Source organism: Strongylocentrotus purpuratus, unplaced genomic scaffold, assembly GCF_000002235.5.
Source record: "Strongylocentrotus purpuratus isolate Spur 01 unplaced genomic scaffold, Spur_5.0 spur5_scaffold_21, whole genome shotgun sequence".
Taxonomy (NCBI): Eukaryota; Metazoa; Echinodermata; class Echinoidea; order Camarodonta; family Strongylocentrotidae; genus Strongylocentrotus; species Strongylocentrotus purpuratus.
The window spans coordinates 33,826,378-33,844,644 of NW_022145607.1; the positions used below are offsets into that span (position 1 = coordinate 33,826,378).

Sequence of the window (18,267 nt, forward strand, 5' to 3'; positions counted from 1 at the left end):
CAGCCATAGATATACAAAGAAAGAATGAATCAATCTTAAAATATAAACTATATTGCATTGTTTTCCATTTACTTTATTGTGAGAGAGCTTATTATCAGAAATGATTGACGAGTGGAGTATGCAATGAATAAAATATGGAGAACGGACGTGAGAGACATTATGAGAGAGAAATAGTGATATGAAATGAAAGGACTTTACTGTGAATAAAGATTATAAGAGAAAGAGATAAAGATGACGGCAAGACAGGATACATATTGATACGAAAATAACAATAATAATGAGATAGAGATGACGGAAAGAAAGAGAGTAAACACTGATAGCATAAGAATGAATAAAGATAATAAGAGAAAGATATAGAGATGACGGCAAGACATAGGGTACATATAGATAGGAAAATGATAATAATAATAAGATAGAGATGACGGAAAGAAAGAGAGTAAACACTGATAGCATAAGAATGAATAAAGATAATAAGAGAAAGATATAGAGATGACGGCAAGACATAGGGTACATATAGATAGGAAAATGATAATAATAAAAAGATAGAGATGACGGAAAGAAAGAGAGTAAACACTGATAGCACAAGAATGAATAAAGATAATAAGAGAAATATATAGAGATGACGGCAAGACATAGGATACATATTGATAGGAAAATGATAATAATAATAAGATAGAGATGACGGCAAGAAAGAGAGTAAACACTGATAGCATAAGAATGAATAAAGATAATAAGAGAAAGATATAGAGATGACGGCAAGACATAGGGTACATAATTATAGATAGGAAAATGATAATAATAATAAGATAGAGATGACGGAAAGAAAGAGAGTAAACACTGATAGCATAAAATGAATAAAGATAATAAGAGAAAGATATAGAGATGACGGCAAGACATAGGGTACATATAGATAGGAAAATGATAATAATAATGAGATAGAGATGACGGCAAGAAAGAGAGTATTACACTCATAGCATAATAATGAATAAAGATAATAAGAAAAAGATATACAGATGACGGCAAGACATAGGGTACATATAGATAGGAAAATGATAATAATAATAAGATAGAGATGACGGAAAGAAAGAGAGTAAACACTGATAGCATAAGAATGAATAAAGATAATAAAAGAAAGATATAAAGATGACGGCAAGACAGGATACATCTTTCTTTCATTAGTTTTATTCATTCTTATTCTATCACTGTCTACTCTCTTTCTTGCTGTCATCTCTAGCTCTTTCATTAATTTTTATTCATTCTTATTCTATCAGTCTACTCTCTTTCTTGCTGTCATCTCTATCTCTTTCTTTCATTATTTTTATTCATTCTTATTCTATCACTGTCTACTCTCTTTCTTGCTGTCATCTCTATCTCCTTCTTTCATTTTTTTTATTCATTCTTATTCTATCAGTCTACTCTCTTTCTTGCTGTCATCTCTAGCTCTTTCATTAATTTTTATTCATTCTTATTCTATCAGTCTACTCTCAGGGAACACTTTTATCACTAGAGTCTTCGTCACTGCTCGATTCGTCGGAATCAGAGTCCATGCTCCATGCTTCCATAGTAACAAGATCTCGGGCCTCCTCTACACTAAACACACGTTGACGTTTTCCAGCAGGTGCCATCGTAACATCAGTAAAAAAAATCCAAAGAAAACCGCTAAATACACGGTAATTTCGAATGTAACACTATGAAGAAAAACAGTTTACCGGAAAGTGTGCGATGTATACAATGTAAACAATAGTAAACGCAACGCGTGGCTACACACTGCGAGCGGTATTATGAATGTCTAATTGACTCGTATACATCTGTGCAAAAATGCGAAGTTGGCACGCCTACGTCCGTGCAAATCGGCGAACAAAGCAAACAAAGAGTTAAACCAATGAAATGGAACTTAGATTAGCGTGCAAGATTTCTCGTTCTATGAGTATTTATTAACGATTCAGCTCGCAGTGCAGTGCTGCAGTCAGCAGTGGTTATAGGCCTACTGCGCCGTTAGTAACGGTACGTGTTCACGCTGCCGCCCCATATCTGCTGGAGCTGAAGGCGATCGCGCAAGGGCAGAAACATGGTCATGGAGAAGTTTTTCGTCGTGAAAAGCGTATACCCGCTGAAATCTGGTGATTTCAAATGACCAGCAAATAGTGAACCTCGACCAGTAAACCAAAATTAGGGACTTTTAGATTTGCACGACGAGAACGTGGACTGCAACGTGTGACCTCCTTTTAAGGCACTGCCAGTGCTTAAAAGGACGTCACATGACTGTGACTGCCAGTGCCTTAAAAGGACGTAACACGTCCACGCAAATCTAAAAGTCCCTATTGGGAAGAAGAGGAAGACCAAGATGTTGTTGAATGATATGGTAACATGGGCAGATCTACAGGGGGGGGGGGGTTTAGGGGGTTTAACATTTTTGAGCAGACTCAGGCGACCGGTGAATATTAAAGCGGTGGGGGATGCTGGAGAGGAGGACCACTAATTTCTTTATTTTTTTTAACTCTCACTTTCACCTATCCCAGATAACCCTAAGTTTTGTGTTGCTGCTTTATATGTAGATGATAATGCATGATTACAATAAATAGAGAGAGAGAGAGAGAGAGAACCACCATCATTATGCAATGGTTCAGGGTTTGTGTAATGTACGTTTGAAACCATTTCTTAGCGTCTCAACCCTAGAAAAATAGCGAAACTATTTTTGAGGAAAAGCATTATACTGAACTGAATAAAGAATAATAACTTTAAATTGGCTCATACTAATACTGATACGGGCTAAATACAATGTGGTATCGGCACAGTAAGATCGGGTATTTGTATAGAGGTATTCCAAAATGACATTCTGATAATCAACATTTTGTTCTGTTATCATAATGTATATACGCATAATACAACTGATCTTTGTGATTTCTTAACGTGACATTGTTTCTTCTCCCCCTGCAAACAAAAAAGAAAACAAGGTTATTTAATAAAAGGATCATGGGACAAAATGATCATTGTGATTCAAATTGATGCAAGGATTTTTTTTAATATTAAGCAATGCTTTTCACCAGAATCTTCTTTGTAAAAACGACTTTTAAAAATCTCAGCCATGCAATTCTGCCACTGTGTTGTAAGATCACTTTCACATTAGGAGAAGTGTATTTCTTTAATGAGTATTTTAAATTGAATGGAACGTCTCAACTCAGTAAGCATGGCTGAGATTTGTAAAAGTTGTTTTTACAAAGAAGATTCTGGTGAATAGCAGTGCTTATTCAAACAAATATTTGAATCACAATCATTATTTGTCGCTTAATCCCTTTTAATGATCTGTTTTCTTGCTCGTTCCAGTTCAGTTCAGTTCATTTTATTCAAAACCACACAAAGCATGATATAATCTGTTACATAATAAAGAGACTGGTAATAGTACATCAATCAACATATTCTAACTTGATTACATAGTACTGAATGGTTTTAGGACCCCTTTAGAAGCTAAGCTTGTGAGCGGGGCCCTATAGTCAACAAAGTACATACATTTACAGTAAAAAGAATGTTACGTATGATTATACAATGGATGAAAATACTAAGCTACAGAATATAGAACATACAAATACTCTCTCACACACACACGCACACACACACACACACACACACTGACAAGTAGGTCCTTAGTGGTCAAAAAACATTTCAGAATAAGAAAATACTAAGATGCAAATAAAAACTATGTCAGTCTTTCAAGTAGGTACGTTTTAGATAACCTTCTAAACCTAGAAAGAGTTGTACTATTTTTTATATCATCAGGCAGACTGTTCCATTCTTTAATGCAAGGGGAGAAGAAGATAATGTCATAGTGTGGTACGGTATGTCACTGAAACAGCCCCCGTACGACTTTTGTGCCAAAATTGATTATCAAAGTGGGGGGGGGGGGCTAAAGTATTTACGATCAGGTAGAGGGTAGCGAGCGTAAATTGGTGTGTGTGGGGGGGGGGGGGCTCAGGGGGTGGAGCCCCGGAAGCTCAGGGGTTTTAGGCATTTAATTACGGTCAGAGAAGCACAAATATTTTGATGCCGCATTTACGTCACTGGCAGGTCAGGGGGAGGGGGTTGTTAAGTTAAATTTACGTTATTATCCTACTTTTTTACCGGTTTGGGAGGCTAGGGGGGCGGGCCGTTAGAATCGGCCCGTGGATCCGCGCCTGTACAAAAAAGCACCAAAAACAGAATCGCTCAGTAAAGAAAGAATGTAAAGGTTGCTCAGAATAATGAGGAGGAAGTAATGTGCAGAACGAGAAGAAAGTCAGTAACAGCTATGTACATGTAGCTTGTAAATTTGTAAGAGGCAAAATGCTGATTATAATGAAATAGCAAAGAATTAAGGAGTAAGGGTACCAATTCAATGGAAATTTGTATAAAAAAGAGCCCCCGTCAGTACTAAAAGAGCCCCCGTGAGAAGGCTCACGGGGGCTCTTTTTGGGGGAAGAGCCCCCGTGGACAAAAAATTAATTTGAGCCCTGCCCATTAGTCTGCCTTATTCAATATTTATATACTGGTATATTATGCTTTTGTAAAAGCAAATGGTATTAGTACACTGAGCAAACTTCTGGGGGAAAAGATTTCTAAAATCGAGAAGTTTGGCCATGTTTTATAGGCTGAGTTGTCGCTCCATGGTGTAATCATTAAATGAAAATAAAAGTCAGTACAGCCCCCGAAATAGGATCAGATATCTATGAACCTCCCCCCCCCCCCGCCCCCCTCCCCCCACTTCTCCTTCACTTTTGAAGATTGTTGGACATTTTAACTGCGTGGCAATGACTACTATTATATGTAATTTCCAATAAATGCATATTTCCGACAATTCCACTTTCTTGTGGGCTTGGTATTTTGATACTCTGAAACAAAGCAGAAAGCCATGTTATCAATGTTAACCCATCACATTCCCGAAGTGCGCGCGTTCCAATAAAATATTGTCGATTACTATTGCGGTATAAAATAGTCTGGGAGAAAATCAATAAGCAGCTTTGTTACTCCGATAAAAAGCAGAAAGCCGACCATGTTACATCAATTAAAGAGAAGGTTGAGTTCTGGGGAAAGGTGAACAATAATTTGTGAGCGCTTGTTATCATTCTTGTTATGCAAGTGTGGAAGAACATCAAAGAAAAAAGTTATTCCCTGAAAATCTATTTCAAATGACTTCATATCCCAGGTATGACAAGTAACGGCTTTAAAATGAGGCCTGATTTGATTTGCCATATGTTTGTGTAGTCCCATATCAATATCTTTCTGTGTACAGTGCTTGTGACTTTACCAAGACTGGGCCAAAGTTTTTATCATTTTGATAAAAAATTTCGTGTTTTCGTGATTCCTCGTGATTATATGTTATTATTTGTACTAAATGCACTACTCACTTTAACACTTGACTTTTGTCGAGAACTTTCATTTCTTCGTTTGGACTTTGTTCGTCTCTGGGACGTTACACGGGCTAGGTTGTAGGCTGCCACCGGCCAAACCGGTCCGTTTCACAAACATTAACACATCAACCAATTCAAAATATCAAAAAATGTTAGACATTCATACATAATATAATTATATGCAAGCTTGATCACAAAAAAAATATTTCAAAATCTATTTTCCACATTGTATTATCCTCAGGACATGTACGAAATACAACAAACAGCCTTTTATACAATTTACATTATTGAAGAAAGGACTATAATAGACAAGCCCATGCAGCAGCTCTACGTCTCGACATTCTGTGTGATAAAAGTGCTGAGATATTAAAACGGCACTCATTTTTTTTTGCTTGTACATTTTTACCTCTGATATTTTTACCTCTGACATTTTTACCTCTGACATTTTTACCTCTGACATTTTTACCTCTGACATTTTTACCTCTAACATTTTTTCCTCTGACATTTTTACCTCTGACATTTTTACCTCTGACATTTTTACCTCTAACATTTTTTCCTCTGACATTTTTACCTCTGACATTTTTTCCTCTGACATTTTTACCTCTGACATTTTTTCCTCTGACATTTTTACCTCTGACATTTTTACCTGGCACCCCATAGGCTGATGTAATATAACCCTCTCATAGAGAATACACGTCCAGCTATCCAAAAACACCTCTCATCTCCACGCCCATATACTTTGGGAAAACGGAGCCACGTCCGGGCCTCTAAACTACAAGCCAAATAAAAACCGCTCGCATTAGTCAGGATGGCAAACTCTTCGTCAGATGACGGTGATAGAGGCAAGGGACAGGCCAGCCCTCCAGTATCCAGGACCCGTTCCAAGATGGAGGGCTGTAACATTATCATTGCATCATGAGCTAAATCCAGAATTTTGTTTCAGAATCTGAGACAAAGTTACCGGATCCCTTTAATCGGACGCCTCATAATCATATTCGAGATGTAGAGCGGTAACGAGGATGACCACACCCGCCCCCTACTACTCCGCCCCATAGAGGGGACCCACGGGATGATGATGATATTGATTGATATATTTGCATTACGTAATATTGACACGCTGCTCATCGCACACGAGGCGTCATTTGCTTGACGCAGGAAAGCGACAGCGACTGCTATGGTTATGGACGCACCATATGTGACATCGTATTCAGTGCAGTTCAGTCTTTATTTCATTCTCAATAAAAAAAAAAACCCACCTATACCAAGGGGGCAAAACTCGATTTGAGACATGTGAGAATAATTTGCATTACAATTGTGAGCCAAAACGTAAATTATATTAAACAATTTTTTCCAAAAATGTTATTTGCCCCATAATACATATTTCTCCATATGGAAAGAATTATGATGACTACTGACTTGGAACGTTTTGAAAAACCGTTCATGGGTATGGTTATATTTGCCCCTAAAACGCCCCTGCTTTAGAGAAATTGAATAATCAACAAATTACCGGTGCCTCTGGTATATTTCAAATATTTCAAATACCACCTAAAGTCGTTCCATGGTTGCTGCGACCATGAATATCTCAGAATATGCAGTTCTGATATATGATTTCTAAACGGGAATAGCAAATTGATCGATTGTAGTCAAGAAACATTGTTCTAAAGCTAAAGTAATATCAGTCTTGAGAGGGAACTATACAGCATAAAAAGTTTATTATTTACAATTTCTTATTTTTGCATTCGATTTCAACCGCGATAACGATCATCGAATATTGTAAAATTACATAAGCTTCCAATATGTTAATTTGAACCAAATTCTTGAAGCAATAACAAAACTTTGTATTACCTTTTATAAAAATTTCCCTTTTATCTCACAAACGCAAATCATTTTCCCACCCCCTCGCTCATTCTCTTTCTTTCCCTCCATCCTCCTCTTCTCCCCTCTCTCATCATGTCTCTCGCATACGCAAGGGGGGAAGGGGTTGGGGGGGGGGGGGTTACCCCCCCCCCTCACAAATAAAATAGTACTCACTACTCACTATAAATCAACATTTATTATGAATAATTACAACTAATTATAACGTTTTTTATTCAATTTTATTCGCATAACTTGATAACTTGATAATAGTAGAGACTCCTGGGACTGTGGAAATTATTCCTGCGCCTATTCCTGCGTTCCACGGATCTTGCTAGTTGCCATAGCCCAATTTCTAATAATCTGTTCTGTTTTAGTTGCGTTTTTTCTTCATCTAATTCGTCTCCATCCATCCGCAACGTACTAGCTTGCGTATGATTAATTTTTTTTCGTTCATTGATTTCATGATTTTTTTCCGGATAATGTTTTGCTGGTGAAAACATAAAATCATCGACTTCTAAATTAAGCATACAAATTGCGTGAAGTTGTCTTCAGCCGTTCGGGTATGACCAAACCTAATGGCTCCTCAGGGATAATACATACAAACATGTACATTCTGGTCGCCGTATCATGCCATACGATAATTATGAATCGAGTGAATATGTATTTATTTTCTTACAAATGTATTTGGTTCCAAGATGTAATAATGATTCGGGTCCGGATATATTAGATTAACAGGAGTAAAATTCGCAGACGACTACTGCGAGTGAGCGAAAGTTTGTTTTAGTCGAGAAGTTTTTTTGTAATGTAATTATCATCATAATTTTCATCATTATCAAATTTATCAGTATCACCATCATTCCCATCATCAATAACATCCTTGTTATCATAATTTGTATCATCATCATCATCATAATTATTATCATCATCATCATCATCATCACCATCATCTTCATTATCATCATTACCTTAGTGATGACGATGATGATGATGCTGACTAGTTTTGAGCAATATATTAATCATTATTATTATAATTGTTAATATTGCTGTTGGTGATTATTATTAATATTTTCTTCATCATCATTATTTTTTTCTTCATCATCAGACTACTCTCTCAGCAGTCCAAAGGAAACTAAATCCCTCACCTGCTGCAAGACGAAGATGGCGCACTAACAAAACTGAAAAGACGTCTGTTCAACTATAACGTGGGCGCACCTGCCGGGCGGCGAAAATCTTTAATCATAGGAACTGAGAAAGGATACAAGCTACGCTTTAAACGAACCGTCGACCATCCAATAATTACTCATATTCTCAATAATGAATACACTTAATTAGATATCAATGCTGATCAAAGACCTATTTATAGTAGTACAATATGTGATTTAGGATTTGAAGTAGAGTTCGGGTCACGTTTAGGGTTTAGGATTTCAACGAGTTTAAGGTTAGCATTAGGATATATTGGGTATCCTAGTTATACAATAAAATCGTAACAATCCAACGCATACTCACGGTATTGAAGTTTGTTGCTCAATAGTACATGTATGTGCCATCGAAATATAATGGAGAACTGAATACTAAACTTTGATACGAGTAACAGTAATACACACTATAAGACTTATCGCATAGCTTGCATTTAAATCTTCACTTGCCATCCTACGATTAATCAAATATCTGCTGCCGGCCGGCGTACACATTTGGGGATCACGTCACCTTCGGCTTGCTGTATTAAAGCAATGGAGCTCTCATTATTGGTGGAGTTTCTAAAAGGGGAAGTCCATCCAGATATCAAGTTGGGTTTGATAGATGCAGAAAAATAGGCCAGGTCAGTGAATGGGTTTTCAAAGTTGCGATTAAATCAAACTCAATTTGGCAACTCTGTGACGTATCTTGCAAGCTCTCGTTCCGTTTGGTATGCACTAAACAAATCTGAAAATTAGACTTTCCTTCTAGAAAAAAATGTCAATCATACCTGCACCCTAAATATATTTATTGCAAATGAGTTTCTATAAAATCCCTGTATGGAAAAAACTATATCTTCATAAAAAATGAAGGGAATGAAAGTTCATGAAAACTGGAGAGGAGCTCGCAAGAAACGTCGCATTTGCTCTGTACTAAAACAATCAGAAAATTGCATTTTACTTCTAGAAAGCTGTCAATTATACCTGCATACTAAATATAACTATTGAAAATATGTTTCTATACAACCCCTGTATGCAAAAAGAAATCTAATACGTCATTAATAACGACGAAAATGAAAGTATATGCAATTTTCTGTATAATGCAAAGCGGAGAGTCGCTTGCAAAGTACATCACAGTATTGTGTGCAAATTGTGTTTGACTTCAAAAATTCATAACTTTCTCATTTTTTATCGGAATTTGATCAAACTTTCACTGAACTGTTCTTCTGATATGTTATTTACAGCAAGAATTGAGTAATTTTTCTCTTTCATTTTGATTATTCTAATCTAAAACCTCGTAGCAAACAGCATCACTACGGTTTTACAAGACCAACCGGTCCTAGGTCATTCCAGACAGTTTCTTTGGCATTATTATTTCATGATCAGTATTTAATATCATCAGACTCTATAAAATACAGCGCAAACAAATACATCAAACCACGAAAGCATTATCAATTTATTTGCTTGTTTGTTTTTAACAAGACGTAGGACGATGCCCGATTGAGAAAAGAATATCACAGGTCCTCTGACATGAGGACGCCGTATTAGCTGATCCATCCTGACGAGTACCCGAACAACTTTATCAAAACCTAGTGAAGATAATGATACAAATTGTATTTGTTTTCTCATTTCACATCAGGCTTATATATACGGATCAACATGATAGCCAAATAAGTTAAAATCGGCAGCATACAGCATAGCAAGTTTGTACACAAGTGACCTAGGTACATCCCGGTAAAATTTATCGGCCAACGTTGGGTCAGAACTGTTTGTCATAGAAGACAGATTTGGTTTGGGAAATGTAATGTCTGGATCAATGTTTGCAAGTCGAAGAACAAAGTCGGCATCTTCGTTTATTGTCTCGTATTTGCCAATGATGTCATAGTCGATATCGCAAGGTAGGCACATGGAATAGATATCAGACCAGTGTTTGTTGTAGGAATCTGTATCGGCATCCACCAGAAACCGAATAAATTCTGAAAAAGTAAGATCGTATTCTTGTTTCCAGTTTGAGCTAACACGGCGGGCTTCCGAGTTGCCGCGGTAACTCTTTATAATCTGTTTTCCATATTTTGAAACCCATTGCTCCTTTTCGTCTCCATGCCGAAAAAAGAAAGAAATATTCGGAGCGAGCTTGTTTCGGAAAGCGGAAAGAATCCGAGTGAAGGGATGTCTCACGAAGACGAACTTCGTGTAGTTTTGTAGCATGAATCGCCTCTGGCTGATGTTGTACTGGTGAAGGTAATCAAGATAGAGTCTTCCTTTTGCATTGGGACCGAGATGGTATTTGCCTGAAGTATTGAGATGCGCAAAGCCTCCTAACTCCAGAAAAACGGTCTTCCAATTGGTACAGGCCACTTTAGGTACGTTACAGTAGATGATTCGATGTTCTTCGTTAACGATGAGTTGTTCTGGTGGATGTAAGGCTACATCTTGGATCTGATGAGTTTCTCTCATGAGGGCGCACTGTTCTTTCAACCGTGCCTTCCGCTGCTGAAGGATGGATATAAGTTGATGATCTGCCTCAACTTTCCTGCTAGAAGGGTTATCCTAGAATTGAGGAAATGGAAAATCAAAATAACGATTTCAAAAATACATATTGTACCCCAATTTTAAAATTAGAGTAGGTTGACTACATATTTTTATGAGCGTCATAACATCCTTTGTTACAACTTAAGTAAATAAAACATGATGACATGTGATAACATATTTGTCAGTAATAATGGATATGTCTTCTTTATAAAACCGGGATCACGTGAACGGGACTTTTTGAGCAACGACTTGGGCTTGCTCCCTCTTTCTCCCACCGCCTCAATAGCTCTCTGTCTATGAGGCATGAAATTCACATGGTATGGACAGCGGAAAGGTGATTTACATGAGGCTTTTAGAATAGGGACTAAATCGGCGTAAGGCCACAGCTGGTGACACCATCACAGGTATAATATATAAATTCTGCACAAATGAACGAACTGTTGGGAGATAGAAAGGCGTCAACTTTTTGTGGAAATATACACTGTTGGTCATCATGGAGGAATTGTTTTTTTTACCCCGATTTATATAAAGATTTTAACAACGATTTATTCATAAATAAAGCATATCGAAACAGTTTTGCTCCTAGGGGCTCACAGCAACGGGGCCATTGCTTAACCACTGAATTATGACTGTACGCAGGGGGGGGGGGGGGGGGGGGGGGGCTAGGGTACGTCGCCGCCCCCAAAAAAAATCAATAAATTTTCAATCATTCATTGCATTTCCCCCCGGTCTCAAACATTAACAATTTCTCTGTAGGACAATGCATTATGGGTCAAGGCATGCCCACATAGGTGATTCTTTTATCTTAGGGCTTGGGGCAAAATGCAATGAATTATTGACAATTAATTGCATTTTCTTTGTTTTTTTTATTTGTGGGGGCGGCGACGTACCCTAGCCCCCGCTGCGTATAGTCGTGATTCAGTGGCTAAGCAATGGCCTCGTTACTGTGAGTCCCCAGGATCAAAACTGTGTCGATATGCTTTATTAGTGCCCTTTTATGAGGCATTATTCCTCATTGCTGCCAGTTATGACTTAAGGACGTAGGTCCTCTAGTAGATTAGCAGAGTAGCATACACATGCGTTAATAGCATTCACGCAAAACTAACACTCACAAATTATTATTCAATAAAATCAAAGAATGTATATTACTATCTAGATCTAGTAGGAATAAATCATTGTTAAAATCTTTCCATAAATCGGGGTTTTAAAAAATTATTGCACCTTTATGACCAACAGTGTATTACATAACGTCATTGTGGCTCCAAACCGAGGAAACATGCAATAAATAAATTAGATTTACGTCCGCTTCAAACTATACGATCCGAATGCGGTACGATTTGGGAGAAGTTGCGATATCAAAGAAGATAAAAATGTTCACGTCTGACAAATCTCCCCACTTAAGGTTCGCTTTGCTCATATAGATAGTAAAACGAGAAAAAAAAAATCGAATTCCAAAATTGAAAAAGAAAGAATATCTTGTGACTGGTCATTACTAGGACTGCAATGATACGTATGTTTTTACCGAAGGTTAAAAGTGCCGACGAGATGACGACGTAATGTAGGACAAGAAGACGAGAAGACAAGTTAAAAGACGAGAAGATGAGTTTTTTGAGCTCGGCAAGTCAATATTTAGGACAATAATACAAGGCAACGAGTTGTTGGAACTCTGCAAATCTTTTTGGGGTAGTTTACCACCATATAATATGGCTCCACCCTTTTCTTCGCTTGTCTGCCGAAAGGTGAGTCATATACCAGGTGACCATTATCCTTACCCAAAGATATTGATTTTTAAACAGCCTTGGTTGTGGAGGAAAAAATACATCGGAGTTCCCCCTACCCACTTCAACCTTAAATCGATTTCCAGTGTTGTCACCATGGCGACATTTCTTCCTCTCGTCCTGAACAACAAGTCAACTTGTAGAGTTTCAACAACTCGTCGTCTCGTCTGTTTGTCCCAATCTATTTCGTCATCTTGTCGGCACTTTTAAGATTCCGAACTGTTCAAATATTCAGTCAATATTATCAACAAGACCTAAACAAATTAAATTTTCATTTAATTATTTCTTCCACAACAGTTTTAGATGAGCTGGCTCAGTCTGCCTTGTGTGTGAACGTGCCCCTCCCCTTGTTTCATAGATGCAGGCTATGTTAAATGGAATACACTCCGTCCCTCGGATAAGACGTTACATGGAGGCCCTGTGTAGAGGAGAGTCACCACCTTTGCACGTTAAGTACCTACTGCACTTTTTGTATAAGAGTAGGTGGGTAACCCCGGTGACATGCTCAACCTGCACACCCCTAATCAGTTATACCGGGAGGAGAGACCCGAGGGTTACAGTGATTCAGTTCGCTTTTCGCCATCCATGCACAGGTGACGCCACATAATAGATTTTTGCCCTTTTTGCGATGTGCTCAAAGAGAAAGTTGAGTTCTGGTTGGATGAAAAATAATTTTGAACTTTCTTGTTATCCTCAGTTTGAATGAATGTCATGGTCCGCTGAAAGTGGCTGCTCTTCAAATGCGCAGAGGGCGCAGGTAGCTATAAGTAGTGCAGTGGGGCTTAACAGCAAGAATACGCTTTATTTTTCGATAATTTAACACAAAAAACAAAAAAACTTATAGTATATGTATATATATATATTTATATATTTATATAGCAATTCCTATGCATTGCATTTCCAGCCTTTCCCAATTTCTTTCGCAATGTAATCGTATTAACAGTTCTCAACTTTATGTTAAATTCGATGTGTATCATACATACTAGATTCGTGCCCTGAGTGAGACGTTGAACGGAGTCCTTCATTAGCTTCTCCAGGGGTATGTTGTCCTCAGCTGCAAAGGTTGACCATAAATAAGTGAAAATTGGAATTGATGTTGAAATTTATACTCTTCCTACTCTTACTCTTACTACTACTACTACTACTACTACTACTACTACTACTACAAACTACTATTACTACTACTTCTACGAAAGTCATTTCAGCGATATCAGTTGGTATTTTCTCAATGATCGGGGTATACACATGCACTTTACTGTAAGAAGTACGAAAGAAAGGGTAAAGGAAGTTAATGACGAAGAGAGAGTGAGGGAATTTTTTTGGCACTAGGGTTCAAATTCAATTTTCTTTTAATAGTTTTTACGCCCGGTACCGATGATCATTTACTTACCATGTGACGCTAAGCGAAAAAAAATACCATAGCGCCATTTATTGTAATTGAAAGTAAGTCAGAATTTTGTTTGGGAACCAGCGGGATCTACTGGTTGCAAGCCTAACATTTCTTAACAACAATTTTCCCAGGAAGCCTAGCACTTGACAATGCTGTTTATTCAATTACTAGTAGCATTGGCGAGATGATTGAAAAATAAGAATGATATTACAACGTCGTTAATCGTGAGAAATTTAACTTCTATCTCTTTTTGCGAACAGTAGAATCAACAGTAAAATGAATCCTCATAAATTATGCTTCAAAAGAGTAAATTGCTACTCCATGTCATGTTTGTATTAAAGAGCAGCAATGGCGAATACTTGTTATTCAGCAACAATAATTGCTAAGATTGCTTTTGGGAGATGAGGCTAGATAAAAATATAGCCAACAAAATTGATATCGTCTTGACAAAAATAGATAACATTTAAAATTGAATAAATAAGACATAAATGTGATCTCTATAGCCGAGGATGACGAATTTAATTTTAATTTGACGAATTTGGATGCGAAAGGATTAAATTGATTGGACAAAGTTAAACCAAAAAAAAATGAACGACCGAAGGGGAAATTGACTATGCCATGTGCAAGATTAGAAAGTTTTGGGACAATTCATTGGAAAAAATGTTCAAATGGGCGGGAGAATCTGAATATACGTTGTCGTTAATCGTGAAAATATTTTCTTCTCTCTTCCTCTCTGGTAAATCCTCCGAACACTAGGAGGGTTTTTTTGTTTAAAATCCTTTCACTATGAAGGTTGAAGAGAATGCCGATACTATTTGGTAGAAAACAATGTCAACAAGTTATTTATCAGCATGAGAATATTCACCTCTCTCTCCCTCTCTCCCTCTCTGCTATATCCTCCGAACACAAACAGGAAACATTAGCCAAACTAGGGCGAAGGTCACCCTATGCCAGAAGATATATAAGAGCAAGTTGCAGTATTTTTCGACAAAAATTAGGAGAGAAGGGTGACAACCTGGAAAAGATCATTACCCAATGTCATGTTGAGGGTCAACGAACGAAACGTGGAAGGCCAAGAGTTCGATGTGCTGACGGAATAAAAGAGATTACTGGCATGAACATCTGCACAGCTCATCGCTATGAACAGTATATAAGTGGTTGTAACGTCATCATCAATAGGGTCACTCAGGGTCATTCTTGACTCGTCAATCCAAATAACATATTAGGGACTTTTAGATTCGCACGAAGACAATGGGGATTGCTACGGTCGACGTTCTTTTAATGCACTGCCTTGAATGGACGTCACACGTATCAGTCCACGCAAATCTAAAAGTTCCTATTTATAGAGCACTGCGGTATATTGGAGAAGGCTCTTGACTCTCATACAAAAGGTTCGTCTCTTACTCAATGCTGCTTACATCCTTAGGCAAGGTGTTTTGCCCACATATTCCCTCTTGACCCAAGTGTACCTAGCAACGATGGAGTAATAACATGTGCAGGGCCCACGGGAAGGGCAGTGTTGATAGTGATGTGGCTATACCCTGGCTAAATTAGACTACATTTTCACAGTGACCAAAATTCTCATACTTTTTCTGTTTATTTTTGCAAGGCAAGAGTCGGAAACAATAATAACGACTGATCAATTTTATTCAAGAGACAGAGTATTATTGTTATCATTTCATCGTGTTTTTTCATGTGATATTGACCCATCCTATCCCATTAAATCTACATGTAGTTTCTTGTCGTAAAGAAATGATAACGGGCATTATTTGTTCATCTTCCCAAATTAGTTCACATTGAGGTAATTATTCAGGTTTTATTGTTTATTGTTCAATTGTGGCAATCAAAAGACAATTGCTCAATTATGGAAAAATAAAAAAAATCATCTGTTTTGTTTTCATATAAAAGATCACTTTTTTATCCTGTGAAAACCGCATTGAAAATATAAAATCCAAACTACTACTTTGTGTGGATTCCACTAAATTTAAGTGGAATAAACTCTAAAACGAAGTGATTCCTAATTATGAGTCCGGAAAGAGTGAATCGCAACGTTATGCCCTGGTTCTTTTAAAGAGCAGCAATGACAAACGATGGTTGCTTAAATTCAGCCACAACCGTTGCTAAGATTGTTTTCCCTAAAAATTATAAAATGAGACATAAGCAAGGTATTGGAAGTTGATAACACATCCAGGCAATGTTGCAACAATGAGTTGTCAGAGCAACTGCTCTACCAGACATAACTATTACCCGAAAGCAATGTTCTGGATCTTGATTTGAATCTAGTAAACAGTTGGAAATTCGAATAAAAAGACATGGCTGTTCCTTTATATATCAGTCAGTAACATTAATATTTTTCCAAAAATTTAATTTCTTATAATACCTTTTTCAGTACAAATATCGTTTGTTCTACCTTATCGTTACATCAATTGGCTCAGATAAGATTGCAATCAAACTGGAAGCTAAAATTAAACAAACTTAGATGCTTACATTTTGTTTGTATGTTTGTATCAAGTTAGTTTGAGAAAAATATCAAAGAAATTGTGTATCAATTCATATCTCCCACTTATGAAGAAATACATCTAAACCTGTATTTACATTTCTGCTTGTACATGAATATATGCAATTATTGCACTTTTTGATGACATGCGCATACTAATTGTTATGTATCACCTTACAGGTTAATCCGATTTCGGCGAAAATGTTATCAAAATGGTCGTCAGGCTTAAAGATACTATGTCCCTTTTGAAACCCGTTTGCTTTCTAGACTTCACTGCAGACCCTATTGATTGACTGACTGGCTTTGTTCTTCTTTGGTATTAACATACATAAAATGAGCTGTAAAGGGTACATGGGCATTTGTCTACATCAATAACCCACTTCTTGTAATGGCCATTATTAAAATGATTGGATCTTTGCGCAGCATAAAACGTACGACCCTTCGGTAACATGGTCTGAAAATTAGACTATTACTTACTGACTCTATAGCTCTTGAGTCGATTCGACAAGTAATAGTTGTCATTTTCCCACTTTAAAACATTTTCAAGCCCTCTGTTGTTTAGGGAAGTTCTAAATTAGTATTATCTTTCAAATGCCGTTGGAATTTTAACCTTTTAATTTGTTTGGCCTGCAAATGGGTCATAGTACCTTTAAGGAAAAGAAATAATGAAACGACAGTTTAAAATACAAAGCGGCTGCGGTGCAGTCTCCAACAAAAAGAAAGGGAGGCCTCCCAGGCCCTCCATCCGTACAATAAGGCTTAAACGGACCACAAACAACAAAATGGCATCCGGACGGTTACGCATGAGTGCTTTGAGAAAACGAAGAGCCAGGTGACCTTGATTGGATGCTGGAAAATTCACCTTCGAAGTTTGACAGGAACTGGCATAGAGGAAAGGACCTGGATAGGGCACACAAGCACTACGTGGGAAGCGAATGGGATTATGAAAATATTAGATTAAGAAGAAGAATACGATTTCAGAACGTCAATCCCTTAAGAAAAGAGACAAAAAGACAACGATGATGATAACTATACCTACTTGTTATAGGAAAATTACTAGAATTCATTAATTTACTAACTTACCTTGATCGATATTGTAAGTCGAATGACCCTCTATTCTGCCATTACGAGTCAGGTAAAGAACTGCAGCACCTGCACATACAACGAAGAAGCAGAGTGTAACCAGTTGGTTCCGTCTAGGCATCCTGACGATTGACACACTATTAAGCCTTGTAGGAACCTAGGTAATCATTACTTCCCGTCACCCTCTCTTCTGACCTAGACTACGTCATCCCGACATGTATAACCTCGATACACGCAGAACCTATAGTAAAGTCATACAGCGAAAACGCATTTATAATCCAACCGTAAGTGAGACGACGATCACTAGATGTGAGAAGTTTACCGCTAACTTCCTTTGGCAAGACATCAATCTACAATCGCCACACTAGACCCGGGTGTAGTTATAATGGGTACCTTGCAGCAATTTATTCCTTGAAATGCGGGAGCGCAGCTGTAAAGTCAGACATGTAAAAGCTGCCAGAGTTCCAAGTGTTATGTGACAGGCATGCACGCTTTACAAGAACCCGCACTTTATATTACCATCCTTATTATTCACCCCCCCCCCCACCAAAGAAAAGGGAATGAGGTGTGCTAT

At 37.5% G+C, this 18,267-nt stretch overlaps 1 protein-coding gene across 2 annotated transcripts; it reads right to left on the reverse strand.

The window, feature by feature from the left end:
• Positions 1 to 7,415: 7,415 nt before the first annotated feature.
• LOC115918920 (carbohydrate sulfotransferase 11-like) lies at positions 7,416 to 18,207 on the reverse strand. 2 transcript variants are annotated; one of them, XM_030994571.1, is made up of 3 exons: positions 17,694 to 18,207; positions 13,707 to 13,777; positions 7,416 to 10,963 (listed from the first exon to the last, which is right to left on the reverse strand). In XM_030994571.1, exons 1-3 carry the CDS (start codon positions 17,812 to 17,814, stop codon positions 10,055 to 10,057), a joined length of 1,101 nt encoding a protein of 366 aa, XP_030850431.1. In that variant the 5' UTR covers positions 17,815 to 18,207; the 3' UTR covers positions 7,416 to 10,054. The 2 variants fall into 2 exon arrangements, with proteins under 2 accessions (XP_030850431.1, XP_030850432.1); XM_030994572.1 differs by lacking the exon at positions 17,694 to 18,207 and adding an exon at positions 14,979 to 15,350.
• Positions 18,208 to 18,267: the final 60 nt, after the last annotated feature.